The sequence below is a fragment of the Oxyura jamaicensis genome, chromosome 8 (assembly GCF_011077185.1).
Source record: "Oxyura jamaicensis isolate SHBP4307 breed ruddy duck chromosome 8, BPBGC_Ojam_1.0, whole genome shotgun sequence".
Classification (NCBI taxonomy): Eukaryota; Metazoa; Chordata; class Aves; order Anseriformes; family Anatidae; genus Oxyura; species Oxyura jamaicensis.
The window spans coordinates 30,836,822-30,856,678 of NC_048900.1; the positions used below are offsets into that span (position 1 = coordinate 30,836,822).

Here is a 19,857-nt window from a genome sequence, read left to right on the forward strand (position 1 = left end):
TACAGTCTGATGATTGCATCAAGCTATCCTGATGGCATGGCAAGGCCATAAAGCACTAGAAATTGACAAGGACATCTTTTGAAAATCCACTGGCTAAAAAAAAGCGAGGAATTGTGGGTCTGCATACCTGCATTCACACCCTTGTATTATCGCTGATACAATAGCGCACCAGAGAATTTCTCCAGAGGGAACTTTTTTTTTCCTAATGGAAACTAGTTTTACTGCATGTCTTTATTCCCCAGTTCAAAAGCCTTGTGTCTCTTCAGTCATTGTCAAGTTCCAAGCCTTCCTTGTCTTTTAAGATGAGACTCCAGCACAATGGCTGGGATGGGCACCGGGCATTTCATCCTGCAGGCCTAGCAGCACAGTGCCGTCTCTGCGTGTTCCAGAATTCGGCAGGTCCTCTGTGCTCCACAGTGGTCCTAGTGCAGCAATCTGGCTAGAAACATCAAGAGCAAGCACTAGAGCCTACTGCTCAGCTTCCTTTTCAGTCCAAAATGCTTGAAGAAAGCTTAAAGAAAAAGTAGGTGCTCTCAGATGCGCTGCAGAGGAACTCCTCATCCTCTAGTGGGAGGCTTCTCTTTATCAAGGCTGCCTGCAGGCAGCGACGTGTCACCCCATTTTGCTTCCCGGGTGTGCAGTAATTGCTCAGGCTGCTCTGGCACAGCAGATTGGGAAGCATGGAAGCGTAGAAGTGTTCCCCAGCGTGGAAGTAGCTCTCGTGTTGCCCCTCGGGGCCGTCACCGTGCGCTGCGTGGCCTGCTGCTGGCGCGGGCTCAGGAATGAACAAGTGCATTTTGTGTGAGAAACTGTGGTTCTCACGTGGGTTTTGTGGGATCAGAAAAGCAGAACTGTCAATACAAAGGCATGTCGAAAGGTGCTTTTCAGTCAAAAGGCCCTTTCATGCCCGGTGCCAGGTGGTGGTGGTTGTGGTGTTGGACTTCTTGTTGTGAGCATTGCTTGTTCTCGTGGTTCCCCTTCCTGTGATCACCCCTTGGGTTTCTGCGAGTAGATGGTCTTGAAGAAAAAAGCAGGGGCTTTTCTTTTCAAAGGATTGTAATAGAAAGTTACCGCAGAACAAAGTGCAGTTTCAAAATGATTTAGTATTTACTTAGAGTGAAGTACCAGGCTGGCATTTGCACACCATTTGTGTGTTAATTTTCTCCCCTCCAGATACTTGGCTGAGCCGTATCTAGGCAATCAAATTGTTCTGTGTTCTCAGATAGCCTGTAGATGCGTACTTACGCCTTAATTCTGATACAGAAGTCTGAAGGAAAGACTAAATCTCTTAGAAACACAGCACTGCCATTTGAAGACCACTTCTGAGATGCCTGCAGAGGGAATTGAACTGCCCGGTGCCCGTTGTTGAGCTCGTCTCCGCAGCGTGTCCTGGAGGAGTGCTGAGGAACTCAGCAGGGCCGGCGGGCACGGAGCGGGCACATTCAGCAGCTCCTCGTGCAGCCCAGCCCGGCGTTCATTTCTGCTTTATCTAAAAAATACACCTTGCCCATTCTTTGTCCATGGCAGCAATAACCTTGCGATGCGAAGCACCTAAATGTGAAATAGTTTTTCGTGACTATTTTCGCTTCATATGAGTTTTATTAATTTGTAAAAGTGTGTTGTGCTGATTGATAATTTTTGAGGAAAGCAGGTATGTTAAAGAGGTGCTTTCAACACAACCTGCTGATTACTTCAGGTTGAAAGGAAGATTTTTTTTTGTCACAGTGCAAATTCTGACACTTCATAAAAATTGAATTAGCAATTAGCTAATTCAGTTAGGATCATATCCTCAGTTTGGGGTGGGAGCATGGAGATTTACAGATTTACAGAACATATTTTGATAGTGACAAAATATTTTTTTTCTTGAAATTAACAAATTTTGTCTGTGTGCACTCAAAATATTTTAAAATTTATCATGTAATTGTTTGTTGTTGTTGTTTTTTTTAAATAAAATAGCACAAGCCACAAAAAAAAAAAATCATTTTTTATCGCACCTATGAAATAACATTTTCCTTCAAAATGTTGATTGCCATGACTGTACAGTTTTTAACAGAAAGCTTCACAGGTTTTGAATATTTCTGCTTCCAAATACTACTCTGGAAGTTCTTTTCCACCACGTGTAAGCTGTGTTTGTGATACTGAACAGCCTTTGGAATGTCTTCTCAAATAATTGCTTTTCAAAATATAATTGCATTTTTGAATTCTTATGTAATAAAAGCAGTTTTTTGATATTTGTTACTTTAGTATTTAAATAATGATTCCAAGCTGATTTTTTCATGAAAACCTGTAAAGTATCTTTTTATGTTACAGCAACTGTTCAACTGTCAAGCTTTACGCAAACTGAGTATACCTGACAATGACCTTTCCAGTCTGCCAACCACTATTGCTAGCTTAGTTAATCTCAGAGAACTTGATATCAGTAAAAATGGTAAGAGATCAAAAAGATAAGTATTTTAAAGATTTGTAATGAATAAACAAACAACAACAAGGAAATTTTAATTCCTATCAACTTGTGTTCTAGAAAACTTGCTCTTTTTCTGGATTGTGTTCTGTGTTCTTATCTCACACTTTTGACGACTCTGGGCAGATGTCTACCTTGTTTATTTTCCTTTTAAAAAAATAGAGGTCTCTCTAGTATAGTAAACCGTGACAAATTGTGACTGATAAGCATTAAAAATAGGAGTGGGGGTCCATTTTCATTGCACTTATGAACCATTGCACTTTCCAAAGTGGCTTAGTACTTAGTGAGCTCTTGTGGACCAGGTTTAGTAGTGTATGTAAGCCGATAAGGCCGCAGATAAACAGCTACCTGGATTTATATAGCCAGTGACCAAATTGCTGACATGCATTTCCAAAATAGATATTTACATTTTTACATGGTCAAAAACATTTGCATGTCTGAACTTAAGTGTTTTTGTTTTGAAAATTAGACTTAGGCACTCTTGGAAATTTTGAAGCATTTATCAGTATAATCCTAGAGACCCTCAGAATTATATATGTGGACTTCAGAGAAGGGGGGCGCGGCCCGGGGCCAGCAAAAAAGAAAAAGATGAGCAGCTGGGACAGAAATGAAAGGCACAAATATCAGTACAAATGATGTCACTCTAACTAGAAGATTACATAAACCAAGTCTTAACACAGTATTTTTAGTACAGGGTATATTGGCTGTTGTGGTACACTTATTTACTGCTTAAATATCTTTTAGAGTGTAATACTAAAATATTTATTTTCCTGTTATAGCTTAAGTCTGATTTGAAAATGTCAAATGAACTCATTTATGAAACAAGTTGAACAGTTTTCATGTGTGTATAATAATACTTTCAATATTTTTTAGGAATTCAAGACTTTCCAGAAAATATTAAATGTTGTAAGTGTTTAACAATTATTGAAGCCAGTGTCAATCCAGTATCTAAGTGAGTATCAGTAGCTTTTGTTTGTATACTGCAAGTGCAGAAAATGTATGCAAAGTGAACTGAAATTTGAAGACCAGTATCAAGTTTATTTGCAAGATTAATCTAAATTTCTCTTTAATTGTTTGAATTCCAAGATGTACCTATGAAAAGATCTCTTTGCTCTCTCTGTGCTCTTTCACAAACGTGGTGTTCTTCCACACAGTGAAGAAAGCATTGGCAAAGCAGTCTGGGTGGTGCAGCCTTTAAACAGGGGGCTGGCAATTGATGTTTGGGAAGGAAGTTGTGCTGCATCCTCACTTCCCATAATTTCTTGCTTGGGACTTTAGCAATCCTTTTTCTTGCCAAAAACTTGTGATAGTAACTACAATCAATCTCTTTTGTAATCTCATGATTTACAAAATGGAGTGAAGGAAATGAAAGGGTGAAACTTTAAATATTTAAAAAAGCAAGCAAGCAAGAAAACACCATTGGCTTAAAAGCCTCAGCTAGGAATGTAGAAAAGGCTGATATATCTTGAATGTGCAAAGTATTTGAATTTGATGTGGTTATAGCAATGTGGAAAAGATGAGAACAGTCAAAAATGTCTGTAAAAGGTTGCTCAGTAAGTTCTTGATAATTTGGGTAGAAAAAGAAGGTGAGAGAGAAAGTCATCTTTCTCTTTCTAAATATACATTGTTATTGTTTCCATAGCAACTTCAGTGTGAGCACTAAGCTTCTAACTGTTTTTTAGGCTGCCAGATGGCTTTACACAACTTCTAAATTTGACCCAGCTCTATCTAAATGATGCCTTTTTGGAGTTTCTTCCTGCTAACTTTGGAAGGTAAGAATTAGTCATCAAAGCACATTGCTCTTTCGTATGAACTCACTTGAGGCTTTAAGGGACCATTTTAAAACTGTATTTATTTTTATTTTTTTTAACAGCAGAAGGTATAGATTTTTGCTCTTCAGCCTTATTTTGATGAATGACTGTTGTTGGAGAAAATTTTATGTCAGCAAGAATTTTATGATGAAGTGAAGCACTTCGCTGGTTTAGGGAAAAAGTAGAGAGAAAAAGAAATTGGAGAAGAGGCCTGTCCTTGATCAAATGTGTTATTAAATTGTGGGAAGGGCAGAAAATAACAATGTGGTCTATGCTTACTGAAAAATGAACAGAAAGAATATCGTGAATCAGAAAGGTAGATAAGGAATGACTGAGCATGGTGGAGCAACCAGAGCAAACATATGAAAGGAAGAACAAGGGAGAAGGTTCAAAAGACAGCAGAGCAGAAGGAATATGGAATGAGAGTAAAAATAAATACAGTAGAAACTGAGCCAAAAAGCGTTAGATAAGGATGAAGCAAAGGGCAGAAAAAGCAAAGTTAGGACAATTTGATGTGTCCATTTAAGAGTGGATCCTTCCAGGAATCGACTCTGGATGAAGCATAAAGTTTGTCCCTCCGCTGTTACACTGCTAAGGGAACGGGAATGGGCAGCCTTTCTGCCTTCTGGCTGTCCAGCTGGGTAACGAAAATTCCAGTTTGGTAGACTATATTGTCCAGAAGACAGGATTAAGGGACAAAATGCAGGTTTTAACAGAATTCATGTAGTAGTTTTTTCCTGGTCCACCTAGCTACCCACGTGTGTATTTCACTGTTCCCCTGGGAATATCGTCACAGCACTCCAGAATTAACGCTAAAGTGACATATTTTGTGTTGGAAATGACATTGGTATGCCCCGGCACTGAGCAATTGAATGTTCTACTTTTGGCATTTGCTTGGTGGACCCATCTCTGACCCAGGTGTTATACAGTAGCTCAGGCTAGGTGTTATACTGGAGTAGAAAATGCCTAGTTGAAGATGAGTGTTTAGAATATCTGCGTAAATCTGAAGACTGCTTTTGCAGTTCACAATCAGACAACATGTACAAATGTCAAGGAAAATAAATGCCTGAAACACCGCTGCAATTTATCAGATGTGTAGTGTTTCTGTTCATGGTAAATTTATATTCATTATTCTCTTCTGAGGCTTTGCTGGTACTTTGTCTAGTAATCATTGATGCTTAAGGACATTTCTAGTACTCTAAATTTCTTAGCAGAAAGCACTTTTTTTTACAAATGCAGATTTTATCTAAATGAAATGACACTGGTTCCAGGTGTGGTTGTTATTCCATTATGATTATGCTGCTTCTATATTATCTATTTGGAATCCTGCCTTTACAAATCCTTGTTATGTTTCTGAAGCTTCCAACATTAGCATACAGAAATTGTACTTTTTTTTTTTTTTTTTAATAACCACATGTGGCTCTATAACTGTATCTCTCTTATTGCTCTTCTCCAAATTTTAGTGCTTTCTTTATCTCTTCTGCTACAGAAAAAGTCAGTTAATCTCTTATGGTCTCATTTAGCTATGTGAATAAAGTCAGGAATGGAGCCTTCCTGAGCATCACATAAACATCTCTCCACATTTCTCATTTAAAGGCGTTCCCTTAAGCCCTGGTTAAATGCAAATGTAGGATTTAAAATGTTTTCTGCTTTGTTTGAAAGGAAAAAGGGAAAATCATAGCTTTCTAGAAAAGCATATTATTGGGAAGACTGGGATTTAAGAAACAGAAAACTGGTATTGTGCTCGACAGAGAACTATTTAAGGCTTTGTTGTATTTTTTTTTTAACTTTCCTCACATACAAATATATATTTATGGCACTAAAGGACCTGCACTGTAAAATAAAATAAAAGGCAATATTAATGGAGTTGTTGAAATTCCCCATAAAGTTCCTCAATAAACTTTCCTGACATTAGAAATGATATTACGAGCCTAAAATCGTACATGGTGTGACTCCGATGTGACATCTCTGTTTAGAAATGACACAGTTACAAACTAGTTTTGCAGGAGTTGATTTCACATGGCTTAAATAATGCCAGTTAGTTTCTGCAAAATGACGTGGAATTGTGAAGTACTGTTGTACAGAGGTTCTAATTCATGCCAACACTCAGGCATATGTCCTACTTCTGCATGAAGTACGATAAGCTAAATGGAGATCTGTTCTGCAGCATTAGTCTGCCTGTGTGGAGGTATAGAAGTCAAAGCTAAAAACTGCAAAAGCCGGTTGTGAACTGAATAGCAGGTTTTTATCCTTTCATAGATTTGGCGGTTTGAGAGTAATTAACTTTTCCTCTGTTTGCCTTGTTTGAATTGCCAGTAAAAATAGTTTAGAGTTGTAATAACAAACTGAGGTATGTCAGTCTTTCAAAACAGTCCAGATAAGGACATAAAAGCAAAATTATGTACATATGAAGCTATTTGTTTCTGAATGCATTTTATTTTATATTCAATCCATCAATAGCTAGATATCTTATTGTTATGCATTAAGCAGATTCATTTTTTTTGTTATTGTTGAAATAAGTAGTTTCTAATCACTCTTGTGGATTTCTGAACTAATTCATAGAATGAAATAATTATTTTCTATTATGTTCCTAGACTTGTCAAATTGAGAATTTTGGAGTTAAGGGAGAACCACTTGAAAACTCTACCAAAGTAAGTGATTGAATATTTATGTAACTTTCAGTTGAAATTTCCAAAAGTGCAAAATAATTTCATTTGTAACAATACAACGGTGCTGTTTTTGTTCAGTTATTTTTTCTACTGTTAAAAGAAATTCTACTGAAGGTTTCTAGCAAAAAGTAAACATATAATGGAAGATGGAGACTGGCAAAGTAGCTGACTGTAACTCCATACCCCAAATCCACAGTGTAATGTTTTAAAATATTAAATGTAAACAGTATTGAGAAACAAAATATTGGATAACCATGGCCAGTAATTATGACAGTATTTTCCTCATCAAGAAGTAATCTGATTTGTTGGAAACATTTTCTGTATAACCTCAGTAGAACAATCTCCCCATATGATCTGTACAGATGTTAAGTGTATTTGGTCATTTACAATACTATTTAGAAACTTGCAACATCAGAATATTGAAGAAATGTCGAATTTGGAACCATTTCTTGAATTATTTACAAAAAAAAGAAAAAAGTATGTCTCCAGGCTTTACTATCATTTGACCGACATTTAAATGGTATTTTGACAAGGAAATAGTAAAGAAATTAAAAATAAAATCTAGGGTTCCCATTCTGAATATAGGAAGTACCAGTGCATAAAGCAGGGAGTACATTTTTACAGTCAGACCAACATTATATAAATGTTTTATGTGACAGGGAACCTTACCAATGAAAAAATATCCATGGATATGGGAATTGTTCTAAATGGAGGTCGTATGCCCCCATTATAAGTGAGAGTTATAATGATGGTGAATTGACTGTATTTATGCAACTTTGCTGATACGAAACTGTTTGTTATTTAGTTCATTCAAAAAGGGCACTTTGTTCAACATCCACGCGTTTACTAAAATCTGATGTACAGGCATTTTACACCTACATGGGATATAATGATGTTTTCACTGCTTCCTGTGGGCATTTACCGAAAGGCAAAACACTTTTCTTTTTTAAAGGAAAGCTATCTTTTATGATAAAGGATATATTCCCGATATTATTGGAAAACATTTTATTTTATTTTCTGTGAAGCCCCTTCAGTCTGATCCCAACATCCATAGCCTTTGAGGCCTTTAACATCTGAAATGCCGTACATATGCTGCAGTGTGTGCATGTTATCTAGGACAGCTCTTAAATATCTCTTTTAGAAGGGAGGTCTCTGCACACAGAAGGTACTTGTCAGAATAAATGGATTGTGCGTGCGCTAGGATTGAAGAATTGGAATTCCACAATAGAATAATTTTAATCAAGAGGAATATTTTGATACTGCTGGGCTAATGATGATCCTACTGAAGGTGATACATTTTTCACTGAGGTCAATGGCAGCAAGGTTAGACTTGTGTGTCATCATTACTAATAAAAATGATCAGTGCTCTGTTACTTCTGTGATACATGGTGCTTACCAGGCAATTGTCAAGTTTGGCATGAGTTTGGAAGACCTCCTGCCTAAGGGTAGTAGCCTCTGGTTCCAGCAGCACTAGGTTTGTTAAGGTGGCTAAGTGTGACTTTTCCCCCTGCATGATTTTTGACAATAAAGAAATTCCGTGACCCCTGTAACCAAGGGAAACATTATCTGCAGGTGTGTTTGTTCTCTGCTCCGTGCTGTGGCAGAAGGCTTTGCTGTATACTACTGAGAGTGGAAATAAAAGCTTTTGCTTGTGCAAATGCTGTCCCTACAACTGTTGGTAAAATAGCTGTATTAAAAAATAAAATAAAGTAAAACTTTTAAATAGTTCTGAAATGTACTGTAAGACCATTTCAAGTAACTTCTGCTCAGTACTGCTACCGTGCTCAGCGCAACTTAGAAGATGTGGAAAAAAGAGTTACCAAAAAGCAGATCGTGTTCTTTCACCTGTCCTGTGCTGTCAGATAGATGTGTATAAAGAATTTTTTAAGGAGACATTTAGCATTTTAGCAAAAATAGCAATTAAATGTGCTTTGTGTTTACCATAGCTCTGTTTTTGCTAGTCACTCAACAGGTCAAGACTGTTGTAAAGTGTATCCATAGTAACTGAATGCAAAATCTTCAAAAATTATTTACAGAATCATCAGATTAAGTAAATACTAATGATCACTGGCTGAAAGGTAGCTCTCTAACCAGAGCTTAGATCTCAAAAATGTCCCTCTTTAGTACATCTTTTATTAAAAAATGAGAGCTCTCCTTTGACCATTGAATTTGTCAACATAATTTGACAGCACTTAAAACAGATCTAAACATATCACTGTATTCCCCAGCAGTTCCCTGATAGGAAATTAGTGAAGCATTATTCATAAAACGTTTTGAAGAGTTTTCTGGTTTCTTCTGACAAGCATAGCATACATTTAAAACAGCATTGTCTTGCTGTACTGTAGTGGTCTGGAGATGTGCCTTAGTTTTCAAATGAACATGCTGCAGGATGTTGCCATATTCTGTCAGCAGTGCTTCCTCTTCAGAAAATCCTCTTAGGTTTACTGCTACTTTTATATACTGTAAATAGTTTGAAAGATTGTTATGGATACCTATTTCCAAGATCTTTGGGGAAATCAGAAGTATTGGGAAATCTCTAGCCAATATTGCAAATATTTTATGAAGCATTAATTTGTGCAAGAAAAACAGAAAAAAGCGTTTTCTTCTCTTTAATTTCTGTTAATTTTCTGGAGCATTTGTGAGATTCTGACTAAGTTTCTTAAGCCTGAACTATGTTACCGCCTTAATCAGCAGGCCCTCTTTGGCTCGAAGAATCAAGCAATATAATTTATATTATTCTGTTTGGATAAAAGTGTACTTGATCTTTAGTCGCTGTAAGGACATGTAATATCACAGTGTAATAGCTCAGGGCGATGTTTAATAGACCACAGCTCCCAATAGCCGTGCAGCATTCTGTTCTGTAATGCTACCCTACTGAATATGTGTTTGGAGCTAGAGGCAAGGCTTTCAATTGCCAGTGATGTTTTCAGGCATTTTACACCCAAACTGAAGCAATTAAATTCAGTGGAGAGATTCCTGTTAGCTTCAATGGGTTTTGAATGAGGCAATTTGTGCCTCAGTGTTTAATTATTCTGTGTTTGAGTTATTTCTCAGAGTGGAGGGATGTAATTCCCAGTTTTCTATCCTGCTGAATAATGCTCTGGTTCAACCTGGATGGGAAGATATGGGAGAACAGGAGGCTGCCAGGGGAGAGCCGCTTAGAGAACTGCGGTAGGAGACGTCCAGAGTGCCACGGGTGCCTACAAGGACCTGTCTCACTCTCAGTCCTGTCTGTGGCAGTGGTTGACATTCACCTGGCAAGGCCTGAAAAACTCAGTTTCTGAAAACCTCTTTTCATTAACATCCTTTTCCGAGTCATTTACAAACAGCTTCAGCAGCATGTGCCCCAGCCCGGAGCCTGACTTCTGTTGGCAGCTCCTCCTGCTACACCCACTCATTTATTTATTTAATTAGTTCCCATCTGCAGCCATTTATTTACCTACTCAAAGACCTTCTCTCATCACAGAGATGCTTAGGTTAAGAATTTCCAGTTTGGTAGACTATCTTGTCTGGATCTCTTGCACTCTTGACTCTTTCAAATGGCTCCAGGAGGTTTCTGAGTCACCCCTTCTCATCAGAAAAACTGTTGATTTTTTTCCCAGTGTGTCATATTTCTCTTTACTTTGTTATTTCCCTTACATTAGTGTTTAGAAGACTTTCTGTTAATTTGCCTGGTACAGATGCCAGGCAGTGATATGTGGTTTCCTAGACTTATCCTGGAGTAATTTAAAAGCTGTTGTGCCAGTAGTTACACACTTCCCAGTCATCTAGCACTGAAGTACTGTATGAGAGGTTTTGTGTGTCATTCGTGCATATTGTTAGAGCTCTTTACCTGAGTACCATTTCATCTCGGCAATTTTGCGCTGTTCATTTGGTTTGCTTTATTGAGACTTCTGCTTAAGACAAATCCCCCAGTTGATTCTCTGCGGGTAAGCACTGCAGCATGGGAGCCTGCCCAAGCTCTGAATACAAATGCAGAAAATTAATTTAGTTTTTCTGCTGTGACCTTCTTTTCTTTTTTCCTGAGCATTCCTTTTATATCCTTTCCATAGACTCTGGCAGGTTTCCTGCTCCTGAGGTGCTTGAAGAAACATTTATTATTACTTTTTATGCCTTTTTTCAAATATTTCTGAAGATAGTTCCTGGCCTTTTATAGCTAACTGTTCTGTTCTATTTTCCTTATTTGGATGCCTTTTCATCCCTTTGAAAGATGTCTTCTAAGTCTCCCATTTTATTTTTTTTTAGCCATGTTCGCTTTGGATTTTCTCAGGTCCTTTGCACAGGTAGTTTTGTATTGCTTTAATTCTTGCGCATGTGTTGATCCTCTCACAGCAGCAATTTAGCTTGCTTAGCTGATAGGAAGGACTCTTGCTGTGATTATTTTCCTCTTACCTGCCCAGGGCCATCCTGAGAAAAGCTGGCGCCGCTGACCCCAGAGGCCAGGCATTGCTTGTGAAGGGCTGCTCAGGTGGGGCCTGGCCCTGCCGATGCAGGGAGGGACGGGTGCCAGCATCTCTGGGCCTCGGAGGTGCAAGTATATCTTGCTGTTCTTAAATCATGATGGTGAACCGGGAGTTAATGGGTCTTTCTGACAAATGTGAAAGAGTGTGTGAGCACACCTGACTTGGTGACCGTGAAATAGGTGCTCATGTTGTTGTTGCGATATTCCCGTTTCAGTCCGGATAAACAGCTTTCACACCTCTGTTACCCTCTTCTGTTTCCCACTCTTAATTGCAGCTTCAGCTTAGATGGCTTTGTCTCACCTCTGATACAAACAAATTGGAGTGCTGTTTCCCTGTACAACTGCACAGTGAGGCCCTTTCTAACCTAGTGGTTAAAAAAGTATTAGGCTAGCAGTGTTTGTGTTGATGTTTTTGAGACCACTTGCCAAATAAATTTTGTGTTGGGACTGTGAACTCTTAAGGCCTGTACTGCGTTCTGAGGCTGTCAGAATGGCTCTGAGCGTTGGACATTCCTGTAAGAACCACAAAATGGGTTGACAGTGACTAAGCTGTGTGATTAATCCAACCACTCTGGTGCTCAGTGTATTTAATAATTTTATTTGAGGATTTGTGTAAATGATAAAAAGTACCACTAAGTTTTCTTACTGTTTGGTAAGTGGATTTTACTGATGTCTGTGAGTTTCAGCTGCAGAACACTTCTGTTTGTGTTAGCACGCATTGTTAGAAAGTACACCTCTTCCAACCAATTAGTTGTTTCTGAGAAGTTCCCTCAAACTAGCTGAATGAATATTCCCAGTGGATACAAATACTGAAGTCGTGTTTGTGCTGCCCACACTGTAGGAAACAATTTCTGTGTTACGTGAGTCAACCTGAAACCACGCAGCTGGAGCTGGGTTCTGCAGGCAGCCTGTGGGTATGATTGCTTCATTTCTGACCACAGTTTGAAGCCTGGTGCCTATTTTCTGGATGTTTAGTTTCAATAAATGTACTATTGGGCAGTAGACCTTCCAAATACAGACTGATATTCTCCCTAAAAGAGGAAAAATCAGAAGCTTCTGTGTTCAAACTAGATGTAAATCTAGATTATTGAAAAGGATATATTGCTATTGCCCTACTACCAATGGGCATCTGGTTAAATGCTGGCATTATTTTCCTAGTTTGTTTGGTTGTTTGGTTGTTTTGTTGGTGGTGGTTTTTGTTTTGTTTCTTTCTTATAAGTGGTAAGGTAGATCTGTTAGGCAGACTTTGCAAGTCTAGCACAGGCAATGTTTTTATATCCATCTTGACTTTTTTTCCAGGAGTTTGAGTACAGCTTGGTTTGTGCATTAATAATACAGGTTGTCATTTATAACTTAAACCAAAGACCCATTCAATTGCATTGGAGCTCAAAGGAACCAGTGTACTCAGGCTGATGAAAATACGCACTTAGGATGGAAGAGAAAATCGTAAGGCCTGAAATCTCATATAACATAGCTACACCACCATGTTTAAAAAGCAGAGATGTGTGGAAGCCATATAACTATGCCTTTGGTGTGTTTGTGTGCGCATTCATGTGGTTAGATAAAATATATGTGTACGTGTTTATATATACATATCCACATATATATGCTATATAAACATATGTGCATGTGCTGTCCCTTTCTCTCCTGTCATATGGTTAACAGCAACTAACCTGGCATAACGAACCAAACTAGCTAATCCAGAAAATAACCCTACTCTAAATTGCCAGATTTCCTAATATTTTTAGCCAAGTGTTTTAGGAACAGTGGCACATACACAAAACTCAGATGGTTCCCCTCCCTAATGTTCATCACTTTGCTTGTTTGCCTGCTGAGGATGCCTGGTTGTTTCAGGTTAGTGCTGAGTTATTACATTGATTGAAGTAAATCTCCCTCGGTTCTTTAAACAAAGCTGGTACGTGAATTTACAGCTGAGTTGGAAAGAAATGTTCCAAGCACATTTCTGTAACACCAAAAATCTTTAAGTTGTCTAACAGTCCCACTGAAACCTGGTCTGGTTACTACTCTTACAGAAGCTCATTAATTTGCATTTAAATTTATATTTTCTGAAATTAGGCTCTGTCATAAATATTCATTCCTCTTCAGAGCAGACTTGACACTCCTTAACTGAAATTTTGGTGACAATAATATCCTGTTGAATTCCTGAGAGGAGTCCAGGGTACTTCATATCTCAGGAAGGAACCTGGAAACAGAACCTGCACCAAGCAGCCAGGCAGCCTGCCTGTGGTTTTCCAAAAATCTTTGAGTGAATTGAAGTAGTTAGCATGGTCTTTGCTTTTAGAGCTCTTTGAGCTGAGGAAAACAACTTCTCAGGGTTTTGCAGGATATCTTTCAGTAGAAACTGGTGAAATTGAAAAACTGTAGAAACCGCAATTGTAAATGGTGAGTCACTAGGGTCTGAGAAACTGTAGGCACTGGTAATTGATGAGAAAATACTTGTATTTGCTGCACTCATCTTAATGACTCACCATTTCCCACCTGAAGCTGTGGCTTCTCATCTCTTCTTTGATTTTCTTGACAATAGATATTAGAGCTATTAGGGTTGTGTTGTTTACAATACCATGCTTTTAGGAAATAACATACAATGAAGACGTTACCAAAGGGATGGGTCCTTGGCAGCTAATGTTTGGAAAAAAAAACAGGCCTTGTCTTGGCCTTCAGCTAGTGCTCAGAATTAATTTGCTGTGTGAAGAGTAAAAGTTTTAGATCAAGTTTTAGTTCGCAGGAACAGCCCCTAAGATTGGAAGAACTGTGGAATTCTGAAGATGAGCAATTAAAACTGGATGAGATTTAATAATACAGTGTGCAAGGTCATGTACTGAGGGACTAATATGAAATTATGCTATAAATTAGGGGTTCTTCAGTCAGAAATCACACTGGAGAAAAAAGACATTAGTGTATTAGTAGGATGTAAAATGTCTATGAGTCACCACCCCAACAGAGTCCTGACGAAGCCCAATGTTCTTTGACAAAGTTTTTCCACTGGAGATAAAGAAGCGTTTGTGACACTGTAGAAAAAATAGGGGAGACCTCATTAGGAAGAGTTCCAAAGGCAAAAAGGACCAGGAAGAGCTAAAGAAGGTCCAAACTGGGTGGGAAAAATAATGATTGCAAAATGTGTCGTATGACAAGGCTCTAGAAATAGCATATTGCTGTGAAAGCAGAAGTTGAGGGGCAATGTTAGTGTTTGTCTCTACACACACAGTCAGGGGAGGCAACTTGGAAGAGAAGATTATGTTTGGCTTGGACTTGGTCTCTCTTTTTTAAGATTGACACGCACCCCTTTGCGTTTTGCTGGAAGACAAAAGCCATGCTTGTGGCTTGGGAACCTCTCCCTTGCAGACCAGTAGAGGCCGAAGGTGGGAAGAGGCTGGACCGTCCCTGCCCCACTGCTGGAACTGCTCCCAGGCGTCCTGACGGGCTCCAGGGCCGGGATGCAGCCTGCCCGGGTGGCCTCCTGTGGTCAGAATCTTCGTTCTCACAAGAAAATTGTGGAAAGATTAAACTCTGGTGGCACCTGTTGCAGTCCTGACAGTTTGCACTTGGTGCATTGCAGTGTGAAATCTGCTCCCCATGCAAAGCAAATTTAGTTGATTATTAAGCACACTGTCTGAAATCAACCAGAAATGGTAAGTTTTTATCACAAGTGATACAAGTTGACATGCATTATTCTAGTTCTCTTCAGTTGTTGTTTTAAATCACATTAAAGTACATTTAAATTCATTACATTAGAGTACCTTTCTGAAGGATATTAATTTTTTAAATACGTGTGCCATCAGTTTGCACTTGTTTTAGTGCAACCTTTTTTATTTTTCATACCTGTAAGCTTGAGTCAGGAATATCATGAACTTACGGAAGTGATGATGGTGAAGGGTATTTTTTTCTTGTTGTTATAATTAACCTTTTTGTATTCGTGTGTTTTCAGTTTTAAAATATAAACTGATGGTTTCTATTCTTGATTGCGCAGTTTTAGGTTTTCATTGTAATAAAATGTAACCATGCAAAAATACTGGCAGTATGTTTTAGCCACACGGTCATATTTCTGAGGATTGAGGCTAATAAGTGTATTTTTTGTCAAAATTTATATTGCACTTGTAAAATTATTGTTTAGACATACCTACTGTAGGCAATGTGATGTAAAGCTGGTAATATATATATATTTTTTCCTGCAAATGTCCCAAGTTCTAAAGGGAATCTCTGGGTTTTTGCTGCCACTTTTTGCATTACTGCAGTACTTCTGTGCATTCTAGTTCCACAAATGAGCAGTTCTCAAAAATACTGTGAAAAATACAAGTTCCTATTTTTGCATAATATTTTATTTTGGATGCTTGAAATTCTTACGTGACAAAGGGCAAAGGGTCTGTTTTCTTCCAGTAATTTGAAAGCACAGAAGGTCACTATCATCTGAAATTTTCCAAGAATGGTATTTCAAACAGAAACGAGAAGAATGCCATCTATTAACTTTTCCCTTCTGTGTAATGAATGGAATTGTGAAACCAATCAACAAATCTTTTTGTTCATATGTAGTATATTTGTTGTGTCTTCAAAGATGAAAATACATTATCACAAAATTTATGGGGGGGGGGGGGGGGAGAATCCTGTTTTTCACCCAGAAGAGTTCAGTCTAAGCATGAAATTAAATTTAATGGATTTTTCTATCTTTTGAATTTCTAGTGTAGTTTTTTTTCCCATATATATAATGTAAAAATTTGATATTTATCTTCCTTTCTTCCTTTTTTCCTTCCTTCCTTTCTTCCTTCCTTCCTGTTGCTCATTTCTTAGAAGTAGTGAGACTGTGTATAAGGAGACTCAAAGGATCAAGGTTTCTAAGCAGCACCTTAACAGATGTATAAAAACACACAGTAACTTGGTAAGGAAACAATATAAAGTGGTACAGACTAGATTCTGCCTTGGCAGAACATATCTAAAATAATGGCAGGTATTTTGCAGGGGTTGTTTGCAAATTGGAAGTATCTGCCTGTAGAGAGTTAAAGGTCTTATGACTTTCGGTAGCTAAGACTTTGTTTTGAATTGAAAAAATAAAGAGAATAATGTAGTCAGGTCTTATATAAATACATTGTATGTGTTGAATGTTGGCATTCCTCTATAAATAATCATTTTAGTATAGAAACTGTCATATATCTTTCATGACCATCTTTGGTGATTTATAGAAACAGTTTTGAAACACTGTCAGATAAAGTTATTTTGTTCTTGTTCCCTATTTCAATACCACTTTGCTTGGACTTTAAGATAAGCACAAATATTTCTAGCTTTTGCCATGTTGAAAGACTGCAGATATGGTCTTGCTTGGAGTGAGCCAATGAAAGATTCTGAAAGATATTCAGCCATTTAAAACGTCACAATCCTTTTTTTTTTTTTTTTTTTTTTTTTTCCAGGTGAATTTGAATAAAACCGATAATTATTATTTCCATTAATCCTGAAGATGGAGTTGGAAGCATTCTTGTGTCTTGTGTTCCATTCACTTCAATAACATTTATAACCCTAACATCCTTTCCACCTCCAAAATTCTGTTTTAGGAAGTAGATTTGCAAAAACCACAGTTTGTGAAGTGTGTTGAAGTCAATGGAACCAATTATTTATATCAGTTGTGAATATGTCCAGGAACACTTAAATATAGATTTAAAAGCATAACTTTAGACTGCTATTTTTTGAAATGCTGTTCCACTTTCTTCCTAGCTTATTATAAAGATGTAAACTGTTTCTTGCACTTTGAGATTACGAATGTTTTCATCTGTCATGATGGCCTGTTTTCTTTAATGGTAACTCTGGCCGAGTTTAATAAATCATATTCTAAATGACTTAGTACTTTGGCACTACATTATTAAAATATTACTGGTATTTTGATAAGTAGTTAAGAACCTACTATTAGATATCTTCCCATTGGGCTGTTTTAAATTAAATATTTGCTGCTCAGAGAAGATGTAGAAAAATACATTTTATTGCTTTCCTGTTAAAAGAGTGCTTTTCCCACATACATAGTGGGTCAAGCTTATCTGAAAAATTGCCATAATTATTATTGCCTTAAGGTAATAGTGGCAATTTTTTGCAATATCTGCAGCAAGGGACAGTCTAAGAGATGATACAGCCAGAACTTGTAATTCATTGAACATATACCAGTACTTTTCCTGTCATCTAGGATAATCCTGAACCATTAGCTTATGAACTAATGGTTCTAATGAATTAGCTTCTGAATTAGTGGTTCTTATCTGACCGTGTTTGTGTTGTGTGCAATTTTAATGCTTCTGATGGGCAAAGGAAAGACACAGAAGAGTTTTGTATGCAGGCCTGTTTCATATACCAATTATTTTTGTATTTATCATTTATTAGTCTAAAAACTTCCATTTAGCAGATCTGAAACTGATTTCTATTTTCTATCTGACTAGTAGGGTTAAATTTCAGATAGACTTCACAGTACAAAATGGTAGGAGGGGAGAACGTTCTTAACCATGGAGAATCATGCTGGTGATTCTTACACTCATTTTGTTCTCAGTAATACTAGAACCCCGAGCTCCTCCCAGAACATTTGAAGCTAAAGACACAGAGTTCACGCTGGCTGTTATTAATGAGATCTAATTTGTGTGCCCAGCTTTCTTGGGTATGGTTGTTTTATGGTGTGCAAGGAAATTGCTCAGTATACTCAGGGCACCTTAAGTCAGTGTTAATTCTACTTGATTGAAAAACATCTGCAGAGTACAGACGCCTGTGTACGGTTGATATGACAACAGGAATTTAAATCTAGAGAAGATGACTATGGAATGCACTGAGAACAGGATGGGGTTTTTACCTGCCATGGCCATCACAGACCTTGTCTTTCTCCCAGCTGGAACAGGAGACCACTAGGCACATGTTACCACCTTGGAGCGTCCACATGCCCTGCACTGTACATGTTAGCTCTCCGGTGTCAGCTTTGAGAAACAGCTCGGCCTGATGCCCTGGGACAGCGTGTCTGCCATTCAACACATTGTCAGATTAAGGATTGGTGGTTCTGAGATAAACTCATGTAAAAAGACATCGTCAGTTGTTGCCATCTGTTGCTTTATCAAATTGTAGAAACTGCACCTGTGGACGCTGTGGGCAGTGAACTTCAGCATCATCCATTTGTCCCATGTCCCATGAGAGGGGTGGGACAGCCTTGGAAGGGCACTCGGGCAGCACCAAGGCCATCAAGCCGGCAGCACTTACCCTGTGATCAACTCGGGGGTATGCGACACATTACCTGGTGTGATCATTTCCCTCAAGCCCTGAAAAATTCACTGTACCATGAGGCATTCTATTTATGTAATCAGAAAAATAAAAAATAATCATGGAAAGCATGATGGCTCTCAGCTGCTTGTATTTCTAAATGTATGAAAGTGGTTGACTTCCTTTTGAAAAACTGTAGAGTACGTGTGTTTGAATAGATTGCAGTGGTTGTTATCTCACAATTATTTTCCGTAACTGGTCGGTGAGTTATTAACTATTTATATTTGTATTTCCTACTAAAATATATTTGTACAAATGTACAAAAGATACCAGTTAAGCCCAGCATTTATGCCTTGTAGCTGACTTTTTAGCACATGTGGCTGCTCCGCGCCTCTCCCATTTTGGTGTCTCCAATGGACCGGTTCGGTACAAGCTCTGCATTGCAGCTCGCTTCCTGTCATTGGACTATGAAACAAGTCTTGCACGTTTGCCATACTTCCAAATGGAATATTATCTTTTTGTCTACCTCTAATAACCAAATAGGAAGATCGCATCATGGCCCTGCACTTGCTTGTTTTTTTCTTTCTGAGCATGTCTCTTGGATAGAAGTCGTGGCCGAGTCTCTGGCACCCACTCCCAAGGGCTGTGCATATCAGACAGCATTAATTTTCTCGTGATGTTTGCCGTAGCCCTGCTGGCAATCAGCCACTGCAGCCAAAAGCATTGCTTAGTGAGTGGCAACGTAACTAATGTGGAGAGCTCGTCAGTAAAGATCTTCCAGATCATAAAAATGATACACCCAGTTAAAACTCTACCGGGGATTACAGAAGACATCAGCCATTTCACAGAGGATGCTTAACTATAATGCACATATGTGATATACAGATATTTCATGTGCTACAGCAGGGGTTGTCCTTCTGCTTTCACATTTTCTCATGTGCTCCTTGCCATCTCTGACTCCTTCATCCTTCTTCCTTGATTAACATGTAGATGGTTATTGCGTCCCATCAGTTTTCATCTCCAGTTCATCCTTGTCTTTTTCTAGCACATTCCCCTTTCATTTCTCTGGCTTTAGCTGTAGAAATATTCGTGTTTTTTATATGTGTTGGTGCTGTCTTCAGGCTATATTTAAGTAGAAATAGGAATCAAAAGGACTACTAAATACGAAATGTGTTGAGGATAAAATTCTTTGGCTCTTGTTTTTTTGGGTTAGCTGACTCAGTTAATTTT

General features: G+C 38.2%; 1 protein-coding gene across 13 annotated transcripts in view; it reads left to right on the top strand.

Moving 5' to 3' along the window:
* The window catches only part of LRRC7 (leucine rich repeat containing 7), a 171,653-nt gene that overhangs the window by 82,102 nt on the left and 69,694 nt on the right, over positions 1-19,857 (top strand). For 11 of the 13 annotated variants that reach the window (XR_004752715.1, XM_035332661.1, XM_035332657.1 and 8 more), the window contains exons 4-7: positions 2,311-2,428; positions 3,335-3,413; positions 4,144-4,233; positions 6,867-6,923. Coding sequence is in view for 12 of the 13 variants with exons in the window: in XM_035332661.1 (XP_035188552.1) it covers positions 2,311-2,428; positions 3,335-3,413; positions 4,144-4,233; positions 6,867-6,923 (344 nt within the window). In the remaining variant the exon portion in view is untranslated. Of the gene's footprint in view, positions 1-2,310; positions 2,429-3,334; positions 3,414-4,143; positions 4,234-6,866; positions 6,924-17,935; positions 18,230-18,265; positions 18,752-19,857 lie in introns of those variants that run through there. The other 2 variants (XM_035332658.1, XM_035332659.1) reach the window with 2 other exon arrangements.